The sequence below is a fragment of the Sinohyriopsis cumingii genome, chromosome 4 (assembly GCF_028554795.1).
Source record: "Sinohyriopsis cumingii isolate HCF-2022 chromosome 4, ASM2855479v2, whole genome shotgun sequence".
NCBI lineage: Eukaryota > Metazoa > Mollusca > Bivalvia > Unionida > Unionidae > Sinohyriopsis > Sinohyriopsis cumingii.
The window spans coordinates 124,889,077-124,910,244 of NC_142964.1; the positions used below are offsets into that span (position 1 = coordinate 124,889,077).

Here is a 21,168-nt window from a genome sequence, read left to right on the forward strand (position 1 = left end):
AAAGGTATGAACATTTCTCCTAAATAAGTGTTTAATTTATTACTGCATCTCTCGCGTTTGTTGTGGACATTGGGAATATAGCGTTCATTCGTTTGCTTTTTGAAGTTTCATTTGTGACAAATAAACTCGTCCACATCGTTCACTTTATCATCTCTGCTTTCAGATCGACGAAACAGATTCGTAAATTCATCCACAAACAAATCTAATAAACAAAACAATAAAGATCTACTACATAAGTTAAATGGTTTGCTTACAAAGTAGTTCCTAATACACTAATACACTATACTGCTTTTAGAGGCACGTGTCGTGCGATATGAAACCGTGCAATATGGAAAAAATGTACTGCACTATTCTGATGTTATTGTTGTTATAGGGTTTAATGCCATTTTTCAGTACAGGACAGGCTATACATGGCGGCCAGTATAAATGGCGGAGGAAGAACCCGGGAAATCACCGGAAAGAACCACTGACCCATTAAAAGCTACTGGTAAGCTTTCTCACGTACCCACGTTGGCCGAGCCCGAGACTCGAACCCACGCAGACAGAGGTGAGATGTCAGTGATCCGTAACGGTGAGACCACTCGGCCACTCGGGGCCCCCTGACAATGTAAAAATAACGTAGTAAAAAATGACCATATAATAATGGTATTTATTTAATGATAAAAATGCTTATAATAGATGGCTAGACCGATGGATTGATAGATATACATGGGTACAATATGTATGATTCAGATTCATTCGGACATATGGCTGTGAATATCGTCATGCTACAAATATTTATTTTCATGTATAAATATGATTACTGGGTTATTAGGATAAAAATAGCTGGAGAATAATAGAACTCATCGTGTGGTTTATAGGATATATAAAATTATAGGAAATACACAGTTTAAGATTTGATCAAATCTAGCAAAACATTTGCAGTTTTACGGATTAAATGTTAGCCAAACCATCCACAAATGGACATGGCAGTTCAATATATCAGATTAAATTATCGCCAGACATTTGGTAGCACTCTCAGTAATTTGGGACCATAAACTCGCAAAAATAGAGTTTGAGATACGATTTATTTGGTAACGAGTCTTTTGGACGTGCCTTGTTTCAAAATGTTTACCACTTTTTGACGCCCCTCCCCCTCTCCCACCTCCGATCGCCACTAAAGCGCGACAGAATTAATCAAAAGAACAATTATGATTTCATTGTTAGGAAATTGCACTTGGTTGCCTTGAACCACCATTTAAAGACCTCTTCAAATGCATAAGAGTGCTCTGTAATTGGTTTCAGGCGGTCTTTAATTTATTTGAAGATATTTTTTAATGCATTTATAGATTTGTCTAACCAACACCGAATTAGATAGGTCTCTAATTTTATTAATGATGTCAACACTTGAATTAATTTCTCTTGTTCTCTTGTAGAATTCTCCAATTGAATTAGAGAGGTCTACAATTCAGGTACAGACATGAACAATTATTAATTATTGAGAGCATTCGTTGAATTATAGAAGCCTCTAATTAGCTTATACAGTTCTCTGATATCTTGAGTTCTCTAATTCAATTGTAGAGCTCTCTAATTCATGTGGAAAGATCTCTAAAAGTCAGAGCTCTGCATTTAACTGAATAAATGTAAAAACGGCCGTCATATTGAAAGGGATACTTTCGAACTGATAGACTGTAGATATAAGTACTAAGAGGCAACGGTTTAAACTTCAGGCTATGTATAAATTTGGGAGACAGTATCGGAGAGAACAATCAAACAACTGCTCTCTGTTACATATATTTGATTTAATTGATATTCGATTTGAGTTTGATTTGATTTGATTGTTTGTGGGTTTTGGAATCTTTTTATTTTCTTTACATATCAATGTAATGTAATTTTGTTTACTAGGAATTTGATATTTTCCAGAAAATTCAGTTTGACCTGAATCTTTCCTTAAATACCTAATAATAGAAAAACTGTTTCTATGTTTGACTTAGTTCCTGGCCTTGAGCGAGGGTCAAGTAAACAACTTTTTCTCGGAGTGAAATGATTGGTTCTTATCAAGGACATACAGGGGCTACGTGATTTTTATATGTAAACATGATCACGTGATCCTCTATTTCGCAATTAGGCATTTCCAAAATTGCGAAATACTTAGTATTAATAGTGATGTTTAGAGAGAGAGAGAGAGAGAGAGAGAGAGAGAGAGAGAGATCTAAGAGATCTGGGCTTTTAAACACTTGGTGTCAAGTTGTTTTCTTCTGTTGTGACTAGTTTTGAGTTTTTGAGTTATATGTTAATTTTTCTTCTGATTATTTGGACTCTAAAAGATTAATTCGTTTCTCTGGAAATATTATTGTATTCATACAGAATTCTTGAACAAGGACATTTCTTAAAATTTTATTTGGATTTCCAAAACCTGAGGATGGTTTAGTGTGTTTCTACAAGGAACTGTAGACTTCAACACAGTACAGGTTACAACATACATCATCGCCTTCTATCTTGGATTCTTCGTCGGGATTCGAACATTTTATTATTAGGAGTTCTAAAATTTTATTGGTGGATTATTCTTCAATTTGATTCTGGAAACCGTAAGTTATTTTCTAATTTTTGTTACAGTATTTTTCAGGGAAATAAATTATTTATTATATTTTTCAAAGCTTGTTGTTTTCACTCTTTCTTGTGTTACTGTTTATTCGAGCGCAAACACGTAACATAAGACGCTCTTTCAAGTCGGTTTTGCAAATCTGAAAAGTCTTGCATTTTTGTTTGTTTTTTAAGTCACTTTTAACGCATTATCGTCAGTGTCATGCCGTAGAAACGCGAGCTAAGTGTCTTTCTCAAGGCACACAAAGGGGTCGAGTCGACCTGGGCGGATATGGAACCCGTGACTCTTGGTTTACACAACTTGAGTCTGACTCTCTACCAAATGAGCTATCGCTGCTGTCGAAAAAGCGCTGAACCTCGTTTATTCAAATGTAGGTCGAAAATTACAACAGGAATATTCCCATTTTTAAAAATAAAAATAAATCAGATGTTGTTGCATTTCAGAAATTGGGATAGTAAGGCCAATAATTTTCTTTTGTCTTTCTAAAAGCCATATATGGATAAGAGAACATGAAGAATAAAGTACGAAGCATATGCGCCTAATGTACAATCATGGTAAGTTAAGGAAGCTATTAACTAATAAAGGTACGGATTGTATTCAAGTATTTTACTCAGCAATTGGTAAAATTGCAAAAACACAGGGGAAAATAAGAAACATTTTAATTCAACTAGGAGCAGAAATAATTGACAACAATGTAAGAGACTGTAATTATTTAACTGGAAATGATATTAGTCGAGTGCAAAACGAAAGTAATTTGAAATCGAAGTATTCAAAGTTCATAGCAGTGTTAATTTATAACTTGTACAGTTAATATAGTCATATGTTCCTCAAGGTGAAGAGGTTAATATCATACCGCGAAACAACGATAAATAACGATTCATTCAGCAAGGATTACATAGTTGATAGGTTAATGATAAAGGTAAAAGAAAAAAGTTTGAAGAACAATTAGGTTTGTACCTGACGTTAGCTTCAGGAGACGGTCAGTAAAATAACTGGCTTAAACTCTTTTAAGTGATAAAAAAAAATACAGGAAAATGGACAGTTAACAAATATGCTGTCTAAATAATTAAAACTAGACCCCTAGGAATAAACGAATAGCCTTGAAAGTTTTAATCAAACACCTATATTACAAACGTAAACGTTTATTAATTTTTAAAGAAGTTTTTTAATGCTTGCTTACGAATTGCAGACTAGGTCCGTTCGTCGTTATATTGCTCACATAGCACATACTGTACGCTTAAAGCCACTAAATGTAAAACTTAAACTTTAAAAGAATGTGACACGTTCCTGATGATTCAGTGTGCAAAAAGTGTGGGATTTATAGGATACCACATAGATACGCTGAATCAAATCATGAATACTACCTGGACAACGATGGCAAAATAAATTCTAAAGCACAATGAAAGTAACGCCCAAATCGCCGAACCTTTTCTACGATAGGTCCGTATTGATGTCATTCAATATCACATAGCGTACATAAATTTAAATGACTGGAAGAACATCCAGTACATAACGGTTAGAGCCAGATGATGAGTGAATTATATGGATAGAAGAAAATTCGTTAAAATACCAGATGACTTATATACTGGCTGACTTCAAAGTTGATTTGCACGACCATTTCAAAGGTTACCCATTAACCCCAGAGAAATTTAACCTAGATGAAAATGATTTACCTCCTTTGCGAAAGAAATTTGTTGATGATTACAGTGGTTTAAAATAAACTGTACAAAACTGCTATGCACATTAAAAACAAAGTGAAATATACTATAAAATCTTGAAGTTTTACAGACAGTCATGTTTAAAACTGACAAACGCATACAAAGTTGCCCTGTTTGAACAACAACCGGGTCTGAAATCCTGAATGGAACTGAAACGAAAAGCAACATATGATTTCGAAATAGACTTTTTCAATCTAATAAACAACAGTCTTTTTGGTAAAGACTAATGAGATTGAAAATCTCAGTAAAAGAACAATAGTAAAAGTATATTTAATAATAAACTATATTTTTTCTTCAAATGCCAGGAATTGGCAAGAACGACAGTTCCTAATAATGATTTACTGTTAGTCCCTCTGAAATGTAAGAAAATCAAATTAACAAAACCAATTTAAGGTAGATTTGGTATCAAACTTATCTAATTGGCTATTGTAAGAATTTTAATACAACACGCTGAAAACAAAACAGAATGAAAGAATGGGACAGAAGTTTGTCAAGGACAGCCCATTTGTATCCATCGAACGAGTAAGAAATTTAATGGGGTTTTCAAGGATGCGTGATTGGCGATAAATTAGAGTGCTTTGTTTGTTAAGGTCAAACTTTTATTCATTCCAGACTGGTTGAGACGGAATGAAAGTTTAGAGGAAAAATGCATTAAGAAAATGGACTTAACATGTTAAGTTCCACAACGATTATTTGTTTGATCACACAGAATAATTCTCAGAATTATCAGGTGTATAACGTCAAAATAAAAGAAGTAGCATTACTTATGACAATTAGCGTGCTTTCGATGACAACGTAAACACGTTACCTTACAGACACCTAAGCACCTTAAGTTGAAAGGAAACTCGTCTCATCAAAAGTTTCTGTTTGTTGTTTTCTAATCAATCTTTAGTTTGTACTTTCATTTAAAAAATAATAGTGATTTTCATTCAACAAAGCCTCCATTGTGTTCTTTCCTTGTGATAGAAGACACCCAAAATACGTGTATTCTCTCAGAAATCTTTTATTACAGCGTCTACTTTTGCACGAGATCAGCCATAAACTCTAGCTTTGTTAGGTTGATCGCATTTTACGTCAAGATTTCCACAATCATCAAACATATCATTGATTCCTTAACCATTAACGCTAAGCACTTGTCTGTTTCATCTTTAGAATATATTAATTTATGCTCATTTTTGTCTCCGTTAACTTTATATTGTCAGAATCGTCCAGTACACCTTGGTATTGCACGCACGTGTAGATCACCTGTACCTAAAAAATAGTATAGTGTATTGGGAACTACTTTGTAAACAAACCATGTACACTCATGTAGTAGACGCTTTAGGTTTTGGTTGATTAAATTTGTGAATCAACTGAAGCAGCTGTTTTGTCCATTTGAAAGAATAGATGATAAAGTTAACGATGTGGATGAGTTCACTGAGTCAGAAACAAAACTTTCAAACAAGCCCATGAATGAACGTGATATTCCCAATAAACATGATAGACGCAGTAATTGAAAATACCGTTCTGATCAGTGAAATAGTTATTTATGATAAATATTCGTATCTTTTCGCAAATAGAATGGTTCAGACTATGACCAGTGCTTTCTAATATCTATTAAAAAATATATATAGCATAGAAAATCATATTGAGGCCAAGTGCTATTGCAAATCTATCAGAGACGGTTCATTTTACAAGTCTGTCAAAATACTAGATTCGAGAAGAAAAAATGCAGTTTAAGGTTTTGGAAGAAGGAAACTAAGAGCATCAGATATAATAAACCAAGACGACGAAAATGTATTATTTCCACTGGCTAAATGGACTATCACACAATAACTGCTTTGCAATTTTCCCGTTTAACTATTTTGACACAGTGTTAGGCTAGCACTAGAAGACATACACTGTAAGATACAGGTCATAGCTGGAGTCCCTCCACCAGCGAGATGCAAGTGACATGACATAAGCATATGTCTTCTTTAGCTGGTCATAAGGATGGTAATAAATATACATGTACTTACATTTATGCATCTTGAATTTCCTTAAAATGTACTTTCTTAGTTCTGCAAATCCGAATGAAATGGATTGCAAAATCTAATGCGCACCGAACTGTACTGGAATTTCAAATGCATTTACAACTGAAATCTGCACTGAATTCACGCAATAATCCCGTCCATCATAATCAGAGAAGCAGAATTGAGCTGGATTAACAGAAAAACAAAAATCATCCATTCCAGAACAAATGGAAAGCTTGTTTCAATGGGGAGTCATTCAGAATATCACTCTAATTTAAATTTGAAGTAGACAAAGTGACAATTCTGTTTGAAACTACTATCAAATGCGCATAAATTCAATTATTTTGTTTCTTGTTGTGGTTTTCTTTTTTTTTTAAATAATGAAACAATAGGTAAAATAACAAAATGAATATATAATGAAAGTGTTACTGCATTTGTATTGGAAAACAGAACTTGTTTCCTCAGAAGAATACTGAATTCCCAAAGGTCGTGCAGTATTATTCCAAGAAAAACCTCGTTCATAATTTCCCCTACAAATGCAGTAACCTGCAGTTACGTGTGACCTTCTCATTTTTGAGTAACAACTTTTTTTATTGTTGATCATAAAAGTTGGACTAATGATAAGGATGTATAAAATGTTTTTATATTTAGTCTCAATCGGATTCAGTGCTAACGTTGTTTAACCACAATAATCACTCAACAGATTATCATGATGCGAGGCTATTTCAAAAATACATTTATGCATACATATCTCCAGTTGTTGTGAATTTGCTGCATTTTCTGCCATGTGATTGTCGGTAAACTATCATGTGAGATATTTATGCACTGGTAAATTCTGGGGACTTTTATGTGCATCACCTTCACAATAATAACAACAACAACGCCATCCTCCACTTCCCCCTGGAATTCAGATTGAAATTTGCAACCCAAGATAAACTCTCTGATGAGAAGTTTGAACTGAAACCGTACTTCCTCCAATGTTCATCTCTGTAGACAAGCAGAACATATTGCAAACTTTAAGAGCAACTCTGTTAATAAGTGACTTCATTTTGCCAGGACAACGTGCTTCAATCAGTAGTTGTATAATGCCATGGTCATATAACACAGTGGATATCAATGAATATGTAAACAATTTTTTTTGCAAGATCGAAATGCATAGGAAGCGAACACAGTGAAATTGCTAAACATGAAACATAAAACATAAATCCCCATCACCCTCATGGACTCTTGTGTTGTGATTTTTTACAGGCTATGTCAAAGAGTTGTTGATACACTTAGTTCCATCTTCCACATTAACGATGAACAAAGTGGATCTATGACCTTTGGCTAGCGAGGATGGCGATTGATATTCTTGCACTACGTGTGTATGCTGATAAAGGAAAACGACATGCTTAAAATCAGATTTGTGGATGGGATCGCTGATTTGTTGAAAGAAAGATGGAAGATTTTAATTATAAGGAGACAGTTATCATTGTCTGGTATTTATTGAAGTGTAAATTTCGCCTATTCACTCACAAACTTGACATAAAGACCTTTAGGGTTCATTTACTTTATGAGTGGTTATATAAAGTTTGTACTTTGACAACAATTATCATTTAATCCTATCTTACATTACACATTTTTGTTAGTTGATGGTTCGAAATGTTTGCCTGAGACTCAGAGAGAAAATAGATATACATTTTGTGAGCAATTACACTTCTCGTTTCTGTTGACTTGAAAGTGAATACCTTCCTGAATATTAATTAATTTGTTATAGCATGTACTGGTCTTATCAAATCAGATGCAATGATTATCGATGTAATGATTCTCAATAATTATTGATATCGGTGTCTTTTGTTATTCATCAAACAGATTATTTGTGGCTTCTGTCAATTGAAAACATAGGGAATAAACAGCATTTGGCAGACCTTGTAAACAATTTCAAAAGAAGGTAAACCAAAGTCACTGTCCCAGTACCTGTTAATTTGTGACTGGCACTCAAAGGCCGGTGGATTATCAGTGCCTGGTGACTGAAGCCTGGTGCCTGGTCAAAGAAGATCTGACAGATGAGCATGCCTCTGATATATGTGGCTAAAATCGCTGATCTTTCTTGTCACCAGAACTGAGACTACCTTGAGAGGGCACTGCTTCTTCCTGTGAGGATAGCGTGAGTCACGTCAAGCACTTTTCTTCCCTTGGAAGGGGCTAAGGATGTCTCCCTTACTGCCACTGATGGCATTGGTCTGAGCATCAATAATCCTTCACCTTTTGGTGAACCTCAAAGCATGGAGATTGCTTTTTGTTTCTTCTCCACAGGGCAGTTGACTTCTCTAAGACAGGAAGGGATCCAGAGTGGGAACAGTGGGGCTTATCTTGGGATGATGATGAGAAAGCAGGCCTTCCTCCTTTTATATGTGATATGATGTTGTCCATACATAATAAATCAGACATCTGTCAATCCATAAACATCCATTGCACAATAGGCAGGTGCTGTCTGTATCCCATGCGGTCTTCTTGTGCTTGCACTTCCCCACCCCTTCTACCTATTAATCTATGAAACAGACATAATTAGAAGAAAAAACACAAGATAACTAGGAACCAAATAAGGGCAGATAAAACTTACCTTAACACTAGTTAAATGAAGGGGTTAATACTGAAAAGAAGCCTCACCTGCTAAGCAAGGCCCACAAACTTTTAATAATTAGCGAAAGGTACACAAAAATCTAGAATATTACAAAGACTGGGGAGGGGAAAAATCCAATCGATCAACAAAAAAGGATTGGCGAAAAATATGTTTCATAATATTAACAAAAGTGAATTTTTATGAGCAATCATGGCACACATCAACTTTCACAAAGAAGTCCAAGGAAAATGAGGAAAGCATTCTGTTTGTTTGTTGTTACTAAGGAATTATATAGGAATCATTTTTTATATATATTTTTTTCTTCTTTCTATTCTGGGCCTCCAATTAGTAATTGAAGGAGGAAATATTTAGCTTGGACTGGGAACATGGCAAGCAATGCAATAGATTATAGTAGTAAGTTATGTATTACTACTGTTAAAATGCACAGCCTACAATGGAGGTTAGAGCATCCAGTGCAAGTTAATTTGTATCCTCTAATACTGTCATTTGTACATTACACCATAAAAGCAGAACCCCTCCTGCATTGATTCACTCTCCAGCGTAAATATTTGCAGCTTTTTTGGAATGCTGGATTCGAAAATTCTCTTTCCAAATGAAGTCTATACTGGTCTTCTCTGCAAAAGCTTGAATATATTTCCTGCTAATTTAAATTAATATTTACACAAACTTCACAACAAATTCTAACATTATGAATGACATGATTTTGCCAGCTTACATGTTGATATAATGTGACATATGAGGTAGGGGTGTTTGATTTGAACCAGGAATAAGTCACTGACCTTGTGTTAGCTCATGTCCCTTCCACAAATTTGAACATGGAATCAAATAGAGGAGTGCACCAGTGCAAAAACTAAAAAGAGTTCATTACCATTGTAATATTCAAGTTGTAGTTTTCCTCATTTTTATTGATTCAGTAAACTACTTTTTAGTAAATGTATGGAATAGGTTCAAGACTGCTGTCTAATACACAATAACACTGAAATGGTTCATACCCATAAAATGGCGAGGAATATTTTTGCATTTAATTCTGACCGGGCAAGTTTTTCTTGGTACACTTGTCATCCAAGTGAAAAAACATTTAAAACTTTTGGAATTAGAGGTCAATCATAGCTGGCAACCAATTACTCACACAACTGTGATCAAACCCAGTATCTTTAAGGGCATGAAACGAGTACTTCAGTGTTGTGATTACCTGGACTCAGACGTGGGTTTCTGCTTTGTTTTCTTTTCTTCCTCACTTGTATTTATAAGCACAGGTTCTGAAAATGTCTTGATTGTTGCCAGACATTCAGTTTATCAGAGGCAGCTCTAGGCTATACCTTTGAAAGAAAACTCTAATATACATACAGATTTATGTCATTATATAATCTGGAATTACCAATATGCTTAAAATCTGATACCAGTCCTTTATTAAAAGTAACAAGAAATGCAGCACAAGCCTTCTGAAATGTTATCACAATATTAAATGTCAGAATGTCAGAGGGAGAAAATCACATACACATATATGTGCGTGTGTATATGTGTATATATATATATATATATATATATATATATATATATATATATATATATATATATATATATATATATATATATATATATATATATATATGAAGGTTATATTGGCAGCACAGTAGGTGGGTAGAGGTCCAATATAAAAATTCATAATTTTTTCAATGCCATTCAGAATATTTCTATAAATCATACCATGCTTATAAGAATGATTGCTATTCGTCTGTCTGTGATTGTATCATGACTGTAAGTATGTGTGTTCCAAAGTAATAAAGGAAAAAGCATTATAAATCCAATAAGACTCCATTTCCAAGGTCAATTTCATGTTTCCAAGGGCAAGGTTGCATCATATTCGCTGTGGTGAATATCTGTGAAACAATATTTGCAACCTGAATTATCTTCCTTTGTTATCTACATATGATTGAGTTTACAACAATACATCAAAACAATGAAAAGTTTTCATTTATTTTAAATTTATAGTTTAGTAATACATTAAAGATAATTGCTTTGTTTTTAATATTTATAAAACATTTGGATTGCTGGGTATGAAGACTCTCTTTCCAATTGAAGTCTATGCTGGTCTTCCCTGCAAAAGCTTGAATGTATTTCCTGCTAATTTAAATTAATATTTACACAAACTTCACAACAAATTCTAACATTATGTATAGTTTAGTAATACATTAAAGATTGAACTATTTATAATATTTATAAAACATTTGGAATTTAAATATTAAGGTACTATCTCACAGAATAGGAAACATGACCTTGACCTTGGAAAGAGAGTCACACTTAATTTTTGACATCATTAAGACATTTTATTGCTGGTAAGCCATACCAGAATAGACAGGGCCAGGGTGTGTGTGTGTGTGTGTGTGTGTTGGTGTGGGTGTGTGTGTGTGTGTGTGTGTGTGTGTGTGTTGGTATGGTACTGATAAGAGTTAAAATCTACTTGCACCACTAGATACAAGATAATGTTAATACTCATGTACATGTCTGAATAAAACTATTGTTCATCAGTTCTGAATACGAGTTTCTTTGCAGAAATTCTCTATGTCTTACTTGGGCATTTTATAGTTGGTCAAAAATTACATTTTTTGAACATGTCCAGGACGTAATATGTATTCTGGAGACCTGGTCTGAATTAAAGAACAAATGCTGATTTCCTTCTAATTTCTTTATTATTAATTCCCCTGTTAATTGTGTCAGTATTGACCAGTGTGATTATCATTCTTATTTGCTTCTTTCTTTCAGGGGTTTTGTATTAATCTTTCCTCAGGAACTACAGATAGGAGCTGATGAGAAATTTTGCCTGTCATTTTTTAATGTTACCTCAGATGTGAGCATAAACTTAACTTTGAAATGTCAGGGACAAGACCTAACCTCATGGAGGGCAGAAACCATAAAATCAGGTAATAGTAAATTGGATAGTCATTATGAACTATGGGTCTTGGAATAGAAGCCAGAAACTTTCTTGTTTTTGTGTGATAAAAAACAATACATTATACAAATATAATTGTGTACAGAGAACAGATGTAGTGAGATCAAATGCTTTGAACATACACTTATTTTATGGGCTTATGATAGCTGAATGCATTTTAGAACCATTCAAAAGCATGAAGAACCATGGTAGTCTCTAAGTTATGACCCAGGAACTAAATCCTTAGAGTAGAGATGGACCCGGGAAGTTAGGGAAGGAGTCGGGGTCAGTGTCAGTTGCATGAATACATTGGTCTTTTCATATCTAGTAGTTGTATACATGAGTATAGGTGGGAATCTCCCTACTTTTCAAGTTAAACCCAGAGGTTCTACCCATGGGAGTGGGGATAATGGGGCCTATATCAATTGTATGCATACATTTACTTTAGTGTATATATTTGGTAGATAGGCTGCTAGCTTAATAGTTTCAAAGTTAGGGCCCTTGGAAAAGTTCCTAGGGATTATAGGGACTTACTCCACGGTCAATGTTAGCTGCATCTATAAATTTGTGTTTTTATGTCTGAACAAGTATATGCATGGTTGTAGGGTTGGGATCTCGATAGAACTATGACCAAAGTTTCATAAACCTTGCTTTAATGGTATTGGAAGAGTTCAAGGATATTACAGCTATACATGCAGACTGTATCACACAATATCCCGGCACTTTTTAAAGAGTTACAGGAATGACACTTTATATTAAACACACAATCTAATGAAAACTGGACAAGACAATTTTACAAAATTTAGCTGAATAGTCAAATCAATGATTTCTTTCTGTTCACAGAGCTGATTTCTTCAAAAGAAAACTGTACTGAAATGATTAGTTTGAGTTTCCTCTGAAATATTCCCACCCTGTGTTATATATTTGGATTGTCAGAATGGGGTGTTAACGTATATGTCCAAATGTCTAAAATGGGTGGGAAAGCTTAGTGAAAACTCAGACTGTGATATGATTTTGGCTAAATTGTTCCTAGGATATTATTATTATTATTATTATTATTATTGATGCTACTAGCTTATTTGATAATTGATTAGTCCCATTTGCTAATCAGTACCTAATAGCAGATAAATTTGGGTATCTTAATTGTTATATAAGCTGTTGTCTGAAAACTATAATGAAAATGGGATGATTAAGTTTACACTGTATAAGCTGTCATCTAACAATTATAATGAAAATGGGATGATTAAGTTTACACTGTATAAGCTGTCATCTAACAATTATAATGAAAATGGGATGATTAAGTTTACACTGTATAAGCTGTCATCTAATAATTATAATGAAAATGGGATGATTAAGTTTACACTGTATAAGCTGTCATCTAACAATTATAATGAAAATGGGATGATTAAGTTTACACTGTATAAGCTGTCATCTAACAATTATAATGAAAATGGGATGATTAAGTTTACACTGTATAAGCTGTCATCTAAAAACTGTAATGAAAATGGGATCATTAAGTTTACACTGTATAAGCTGTCATCTAAACACTAGAATGAAAATGGGATGATTTAGTTTACACTGTAGCTGACACTCTGTAAATGACATTGTGCTGATATTAGGGAGTTCGTTGATTCAAATAGTAAGATCAGACACTGAAGCCTGCAGTTTAGCTGTGACATTATTGATGTGACAGATAGGGAAACTTTGAGTGTGATGCCAGGCAAGATATTTTTAGAGGGCCAGTAAGCATAACACACTTGACAGCATAACACACTCGACTGCATAACACACTCACTCAACAACTGAAAACATATTGAGTGGAGTAGAGAAATTATGTAAAAGTCAAACAGAAAACAACTGCTCTCATGAGTGTGTGTGTGTATGTGTGATTTGGATTTTTAATGTAGCTTAAAAAAAAATTCAGTCTAATCGCTACGATGTCTGCAGTGTGGCAGTTTATAGTGATGTCTAGCACTGGGGCATCATGCCGCAGACATGTAGCATGATGTCCCACCCAGTCACATTATCGTGACACCAGGCCGACCAGTCCTAAAACTAACCTCTTAATGCTGAGCTCCAAGCAAGGCAGCTGTTAGTACCATTTTTATAAGTCTTTGGTATGACACAGCCAGGGATCAAACCAATGACCTCCCACATCCAAGGCAGATGCTCTAACCACTAGGCCACCTGCTCTCATGAAAGACCCAGGATCATTCTTGGTCTTACAAAGGAATATAATGTACATGTACTTAACATATTCACTAGAAAATAAATAAAAATTGAAATTTTAAAAAATACTTTTTAGTTCAATTTTTTTATACCTAAAGCTTGATTTGGCCAAATATCATTCACAATATCACATTTGGCATATGTGACCAGTGTCAACATGTTATCAATGGTTCATTTGTTATATGTTAAATTAATTGGTACAAATACAACTGTTTGGTAAATTTGTTAATAACTTTTGGAATTATTTTTTGTCATTAAAATGAAAATATGCTTTTAATATCAATAATTTAGTAACAGGCTTGCTCTGGAATTTCCACACATTCCTTATTGACACAAACTACTCAAGTACAGGTAGAGTGTAAAGGTATGTGTACTGTCATATGTACCACAACAACAAACTGGTATACTGGTAATATTGCATCTGTAATCATTACTCTCTTTTGCTGATACTCCTCTCACTTTTCCTGTTGCCAGTTGACATCTTCCAGATCCTGCTAAAATGATATTTTCTGACTCCTATTGCTGATTGCTATTTGTTAATTTGCGTTTGGTAATGACCATTTGACTAGACTCAAAACCACTTCCAGCAAAGTTAACAAGAATTTATGATCCAAAGATGAAGAAAATTTCTGAAACCATAATGGAAGTATGAGAGGAATTTTTGTGATAGTCCAAGAGGACAGTGAGGAATCTGTCTCAATGCAGAATGAAACCTGTCTATAAAAGACACATTCCTGAATCCACATTGGTTTTATCCATATGCCTCAGACCCACCCACTGCAGTCTTAGCATGCATCAGGTTTTGTGCAATGGTTTAACACATTAACCCCTGGAGGTTTTTGTCATTTTTGCCTGAAAATCGAGTAGGAAACACATTTTGAAAGCTATTTCTGAATAGATCTGAAAATACAAAATCCCCGGTGATCTTTCAATAACATACTGCCTAGTTGTGTTAGAAACATCATTTTTCATTGGCTATTTAACTCGCACATGAGCAGAAGGGTAAAAGTTGGAGTTCTTTTGTTGGTGCTAAACAGAGCCATTATTTTTGTATCGAGACCACTCTTTATTTCAAATGCCCATCTTATCCTACTTTTTGCAAAGGCTCATCTGTCTGTTTGCAGTTCATACTGGTTTGCCTTAGATCTGAGACCAAAAAGTCTAAAACCCAGACACAAAATTGGATTCCGACCAAGGGCTAATTTTGGGTAGAAAAAAGTCAGGTCAAAAAAATGAAATTTTTTAAATCTGTATTTTGTAGTGCAACTAGATATTCCAGATTATTTGGTATCATTGTAGAGCTACATCTGTCTACCTTTCTATGATACCACCCACTTTAGTGTATCATGCATGACCATGATGCTACAGAGCTCGGCAGTAGGCTACTACCTCCTGCCCCATTAAGTCGTTACTAAGGGTTAATGTGTTAAACCAGTCAGCTGACTCTTCTACTAAAGGGAAGCAAACCAATGAAGACATGCTTTCTTTTGCTCTTCCAGTATAAACATGTTGTAGCCTTGCTTGTTTCAGAGTCCTCGCATGCATCTTCACATGTATTTGTGTTCATATTTATCGATTTAACAGGAAGGTGACAGGGCTTTAAGGTAAAGAGGCTCATTCCATCATGAGAGGGAAAAAGAGATTATTCAGTTTACCAAAAAGCTAAACTTAGAATAAAAACATGTATTGAAATATCATTGCATTACAAAAAATGGATGGTATGTTGGTATATTGTACAGTAACAATAATAATAATAATAATAATAATAATTTGATTGCTGTATTCTCTCTATACACAGCATAGAGTATTAGAGTGATTTTTTAGCAGATTGTTGATTTTTATTGCACTTATATACATTAATTAATGTGTTTATTTCTTTTTCCATCAATATTATTTGCATGTTTCCTATGTTGATGAAGATATTCTTTTTTATCTTAATATCAAAATAAGCTAGACAAATGAAGTTTTGCCATGGAGCTTGGATATTTCAATTGGATGTCATTACCAATATTTCCTCCCATAACAGTTTAGTCCTACAAGGGTTATAAAATATCATTTCATGTCTGCTAATTTAATGCAAAAGAAATCAGGGTCTCCACCATTTTCATCACTAACCTTTTATTATATTAAGCAATTTCCTTGTCAGCTCTCTGAATGGTAGATACACAAAATTGCATACATGTTTTGTTTTGAGTTGGAGGAAAGAACAAGTGTGATATGGCATTGGGATATAATGAGTCTGTCGTTGGAGACGTTTTCATAAAGAACAAGTGTGATATGGCATTGGAATACATTGAGTCTGTCAGTGGAGACGTTTTCATAAAGAACAAGTGTGATATGGCACTGGGATACATTGAGTCTGTCGGTGGAGACGTTTTCATAAAGAACAAGTGTGGTGTGATATGGCATAGGGATACATTGAGTCTGTCGGTGGAGACATTTTCATAAAGAACAAGTGTGATATGGCATTGGGATACATTGAGTCTGTCGGTGGAGATGTTTTCATAAAGTGATATGGCATAGGGATACATTGAGTCTGTTGGTGGAGACATTTTCATAAAGAACAAGTGTGATATGGCACTGGGATACATTGAGTCTGTCGGCAGAGACATTTTCATAAAGAACAAGTGTGATATGGCATAGGGATACATTGAGTCTGTCGGTGGAGACATTTTCGTAAAGAACAAGTGTGATATGGCATAGGGATACATTGAGTCTGTCGGTGGAGACGTTTTCATAAAGAACAAGTGTGATATGGCATAGGAATACATTGATTCTGTCGGTGGAGACGTTTTCATAAAGAACAAGTGTGATATGGCATAGGGATAGTTAAGAATTTTATAGTGATTAAAATGTACTTGAACAAAAGTTTAAGAGAGCACACTTACCAACTGATTTCTTGGAAATTCTTCTAACCTTGACAGTTATTACTATTGTTACAAATCATTTAATATAGTTGGAATGTTTTAAATATTTGGACAATATTGTTCAAAATGTTAGCTTGGAAAACCATGCAAGGAGATTTTGATCCCCTATATTTTGATCCCCCCATTTATTATTGTAATTATGTTTTAGGGAGAGATGATTGTATCTTGTGGAAAATTCCTGCAGAGTTCACATCAGGAAATTGTCATGTAAGCATAGATGGCCATGCAGATGCCATCAGCTACAACTTAAATGGATCGAGGTCAACTAGACTGGTTGATACGGCCCAGTTAACATTAATTCAAACAGATAAACCAGTCTACAAACCAGGGCAGATTGGTAAGTATGGTTCAAAGTTGATGGACATAGGCATATCCATATATTCATATTTACAATGTATTTTGCAAGGAATGTGCTGTAACTATCTTAAGGGGAAGCATTTCAATTAAGACTTTACTTCTGTTTTATTCATTTTATCATATTCACTCTGGTGATTGGGTACAAGTACCTTGCATATTCAGCGAGAATGCCTTAGAGAGATCAGCTGAAATTTTCTGTGGACAACTTTGAGTAATATTGTCATGATAAATTGTTGTATAATGTAAGGTTTCATAATCAAAATAGTGATTAGACATAGTTTAAAGATGAAACTTTGCAAGTTGATTTAAGGATGAAACTAAACTTTGCAAGTTGATTTAAAGATGAAACTAAACCTTGCAAGTTGATTTAAAGATGAAACTAAACTTTGCAAGTTGATTTAAAGATGAAACTAAACTTTGCAAGTTGATTTAAAGATGAAACTAAACCTTGCAAGTTGATTTAAAGATGAAACTAAACTTTGCAAGTTGATTTAAAGATGAAACTAAACTTTGCAAGTTGATTTAAAGATGAAACTTTGTAAGTTGATTTAAAGATGAAACTAAACTTTGTAAGTTCATTTAAAGATGAAACTAAACCTTGCAAGTTGATTTAAAGATGAAACTTGTAAGTTGATTTAAAGATGAAACTAAACTTTGTAAGTTGATTTAAAGATGAAACTAAACCTTGCAAGTTGATTTAAAGATGAAACTTTGTAAGTTGATTTAAAGATGAAACTAAACTTTGTAAGTTGATTTAAAGATGAAACTAAACTTTGCAAGTTGATTTAAAGATGAAACTAAACTTTGTAAGTTGATTTAAAGATGAAACTAAACTTTGTAAGTTGATTTAAAGATGAAACTAAACTTTGTAAGTTGATTTAAAGATGAAACTAAACTTTGCAAGTTGATTTAAAGATGAAACTAAACTTTGCAAGTTGATTTAAAGATGAAACTAAACTTTGCAAGTTGATTTAAAGATGAAACTTTGTAAGTTGATTTAAAGATGAAACTAAACTTTGCAATTTGATTTAAAGATGAAACTAAACTTTGCAAGTTGATTTAAAGATGAAATTAAACTTTGCAAGTTGATTTAAAGATGAAACTAAACTTTGCAAGTTGATTTAAAGATGAAACTAAACTGTGTAAGTTGTTTTAAAGATGAAATTAAACTATGTAAGTTGATTAAAAGATGAAATTAAACCTTGTAAGTTGATTTAAAGATGAAATTAAGCCATGTAAGTTGATTAAAAGAGGAAATTAAACTATGTAAGTTGATTTAAAGATGAAATTAAACTGTGTAAGATGATTAAAAGATGAAATTAAACTATGTAAGTTGATTTAAAGATGAAATTAAACTATGTAAGTTGATTTAAAGATGAAATTAAACTATGTAAGTTGATTAAAAGATGAAATTAAACTATGTAAGTTGATTAAAAGATGAAATTAAACTATGTAAGTTGATTTAAAGATGAAATTAAACTGTGTAAGTTGATTAAAAGATGAAATTAAACTATGTAAGTTGATTTAAAGATGAAATTAAACTATGTTGATTAAAAGATGAAATTAATCTATGTAAGTTGATTTAAAGATGAAATTAAACTATATAAGTTGATTTAAAGATGAAATTAAACTATGTAAGTTGATTTAAAGATGAAATTAAACTATGTAAGTTGATACATTCTTATTAAGATATAACTCTTGATCAACTTCTGACCTTTAATATAGATCACAAGAATAATACCAAAACCATATCAAATATATCACAAGGTTAGTACCAAAGCCATATCAAATAGATCACAAGAATAATACCAAAACCATATCAAATATATCACAAGGTTAGTATCAAAGCCATATCAAATAGATCACAAGAATAATACCAAAACCATATCAAATATATCACAAGGTTAGTACCAAAGCCATATCAAATAGAACACAAGAATAATACCAAAACCATATCAAATATATCACAAGGTTAGTACCAAAGCCATATTAAATAGATTATAAGAATATTACCAAAACCATATCAGATAGATTACAAGAATATTACCAAAACCATATCAAATAGATTACAAGAATAGTACCAAAACCATATCAAATAGATTACAAGAATAGTACCAAAGCCATATCAAATAGATTACAAGAATATTACCAAAACCATATCAAAAAGATTACAAGAATATTACCAAAACCATATCAAATAGATTACAAGAATATTACCAAAACCATATCAAATAGATTACAAGAATAGTACCAAAGCCATATCAAATAGATTACAAGAATAGTACCAAAGCCATATCAAATTGATTACAAGAATAGTACCAAAGCCATATCAAATAGATTACAAGAATAGTACCAAAACCATATCAAATAGATTACAAGAATAGTACCAAAGCCATATCAAATAGATTACAAGAATAGTACCAAAGCCATATCAAATAGATTACAAGAATAGTACCAAAGCCATATCAAATAGATTACAAGAATATTACCAAAACCATATCAAATAGATTACAAGAATAGTACCAAAGCCATATAAAATAGATTACAAGAATAGTACCAAAGCCATATCAAATAGATTACAAGAATAGTACCAAAGCCATATCAAATAGATTACAAGAATATTACCAAAATCATATCAAATAGATTACAAGAATATTACCAAAACCATATCAAATAGATTACAAGAATAGTACCAAAGCCATATCAAATAGATTACAAGAATAGTACCAAAGCCATATCAAATAGATTACAAGAATACTACCAAAACCATATCAAATAGATTACAAGAATATTACCAAAACCATATCAAATAGGTTACAAGAATAGTACCGAAACCATATCAAATAGATTACAAGAAGATTACTAAAACCATATCAAATAGATTACAAGAAGATTACCAAAACCATATCAAATAGATTACAAGAATAGTACCAAAACCATATCAAAATAGATTACAAGAATAGTACCAAAACCATATCAAATAGATTACAAGAAAACGCTATCAACATATATGGGATAATTACCAATGTTGCAGGTTTGATACATGCCCAGGCTGGTCTAGGTTGACTGCCTTGTTGTGTGTCTTTAGGAAAGGCACTTAGCTTCCAGAAAGCAATTTTTGGTATTATAGTATTCTGGTGAAAGTTTTCTGCCATACATGAACATGCATATATATATATATATATATATATATATATATATATATATATATATATATATATATATATATATATATATATATATATATATTCTTGCTCATTTTCCCATTTAATTTCCCTAATAGATATTTTACATGATCTTATTAGCAGTATATAAAAATCAGTAAATCCTTTCATAATAAATTTAAAACAACTTGTACTGGATAAATAGTTTTGTTTAGGATGAGCTGTGAAATTTCTATATATTTTGTTCTTAGTTTCATTAAATTCCCTTTAAATTTGAGAGAATTTAGTATTAAATGTGGCACTTTTGTTCAGGGTTTCAAAAACCTAAATATTGACAATTATTATTTCATAAATCACCAACATACCCCACAGTCTCACCAGAAAGTTGAGTCCAACTGTGAACTACACATGACCGTATCTACCATCACATAATGCACTGGCAGAACTGTGGTCTATGCATCTGTTAGGAGTAATCAGTACAGCAAATAACATAGACCCTGATCTGCTGGTGCATTGTGTTGTTGTTGTTGGGTTTAACGCCATTTTTCAGCACACTATACATGGCGGCCAGTATTAATGGTGGAGGAAGAACCCAGGAAAACCCCGGAAAGAACCACCGACCCTCGAGAAGCTACTGGCAAGCTTT

The 21,168-nt window shown here is 33.1% G+C and overlaps 1 protein-coding gene across 2 annotated transcripts in view; it reads left to right on the forward strand.

The window, feature by feature from the left end:
- LOC149802041 (pregnancy zone protein-like) overlaps nucleotides 1-21,168 on the forward strand; it is a 173,614-nt gene that overhangs the window by 20,944 nt on the left and 131,502 nt on the right. For both annotated transcript variants that reach the window (XM_089956448.1, XM_089956445.1), the window contains exons 2-3: nucleotides 11,680-11,837; nucleotides 17,150-17,338. In XM_089956448.1, coding sequence (XP_089812574.1) covers nucleotides 11,680-11,837; nucleotides 17,150-17,338 — 347 coding nt within the window. The remainder of the gene's footprint in view (nucleotides 1-11,679; nucleotides 11,838-17,149; nucleotides 17,339-21,168) is intronic.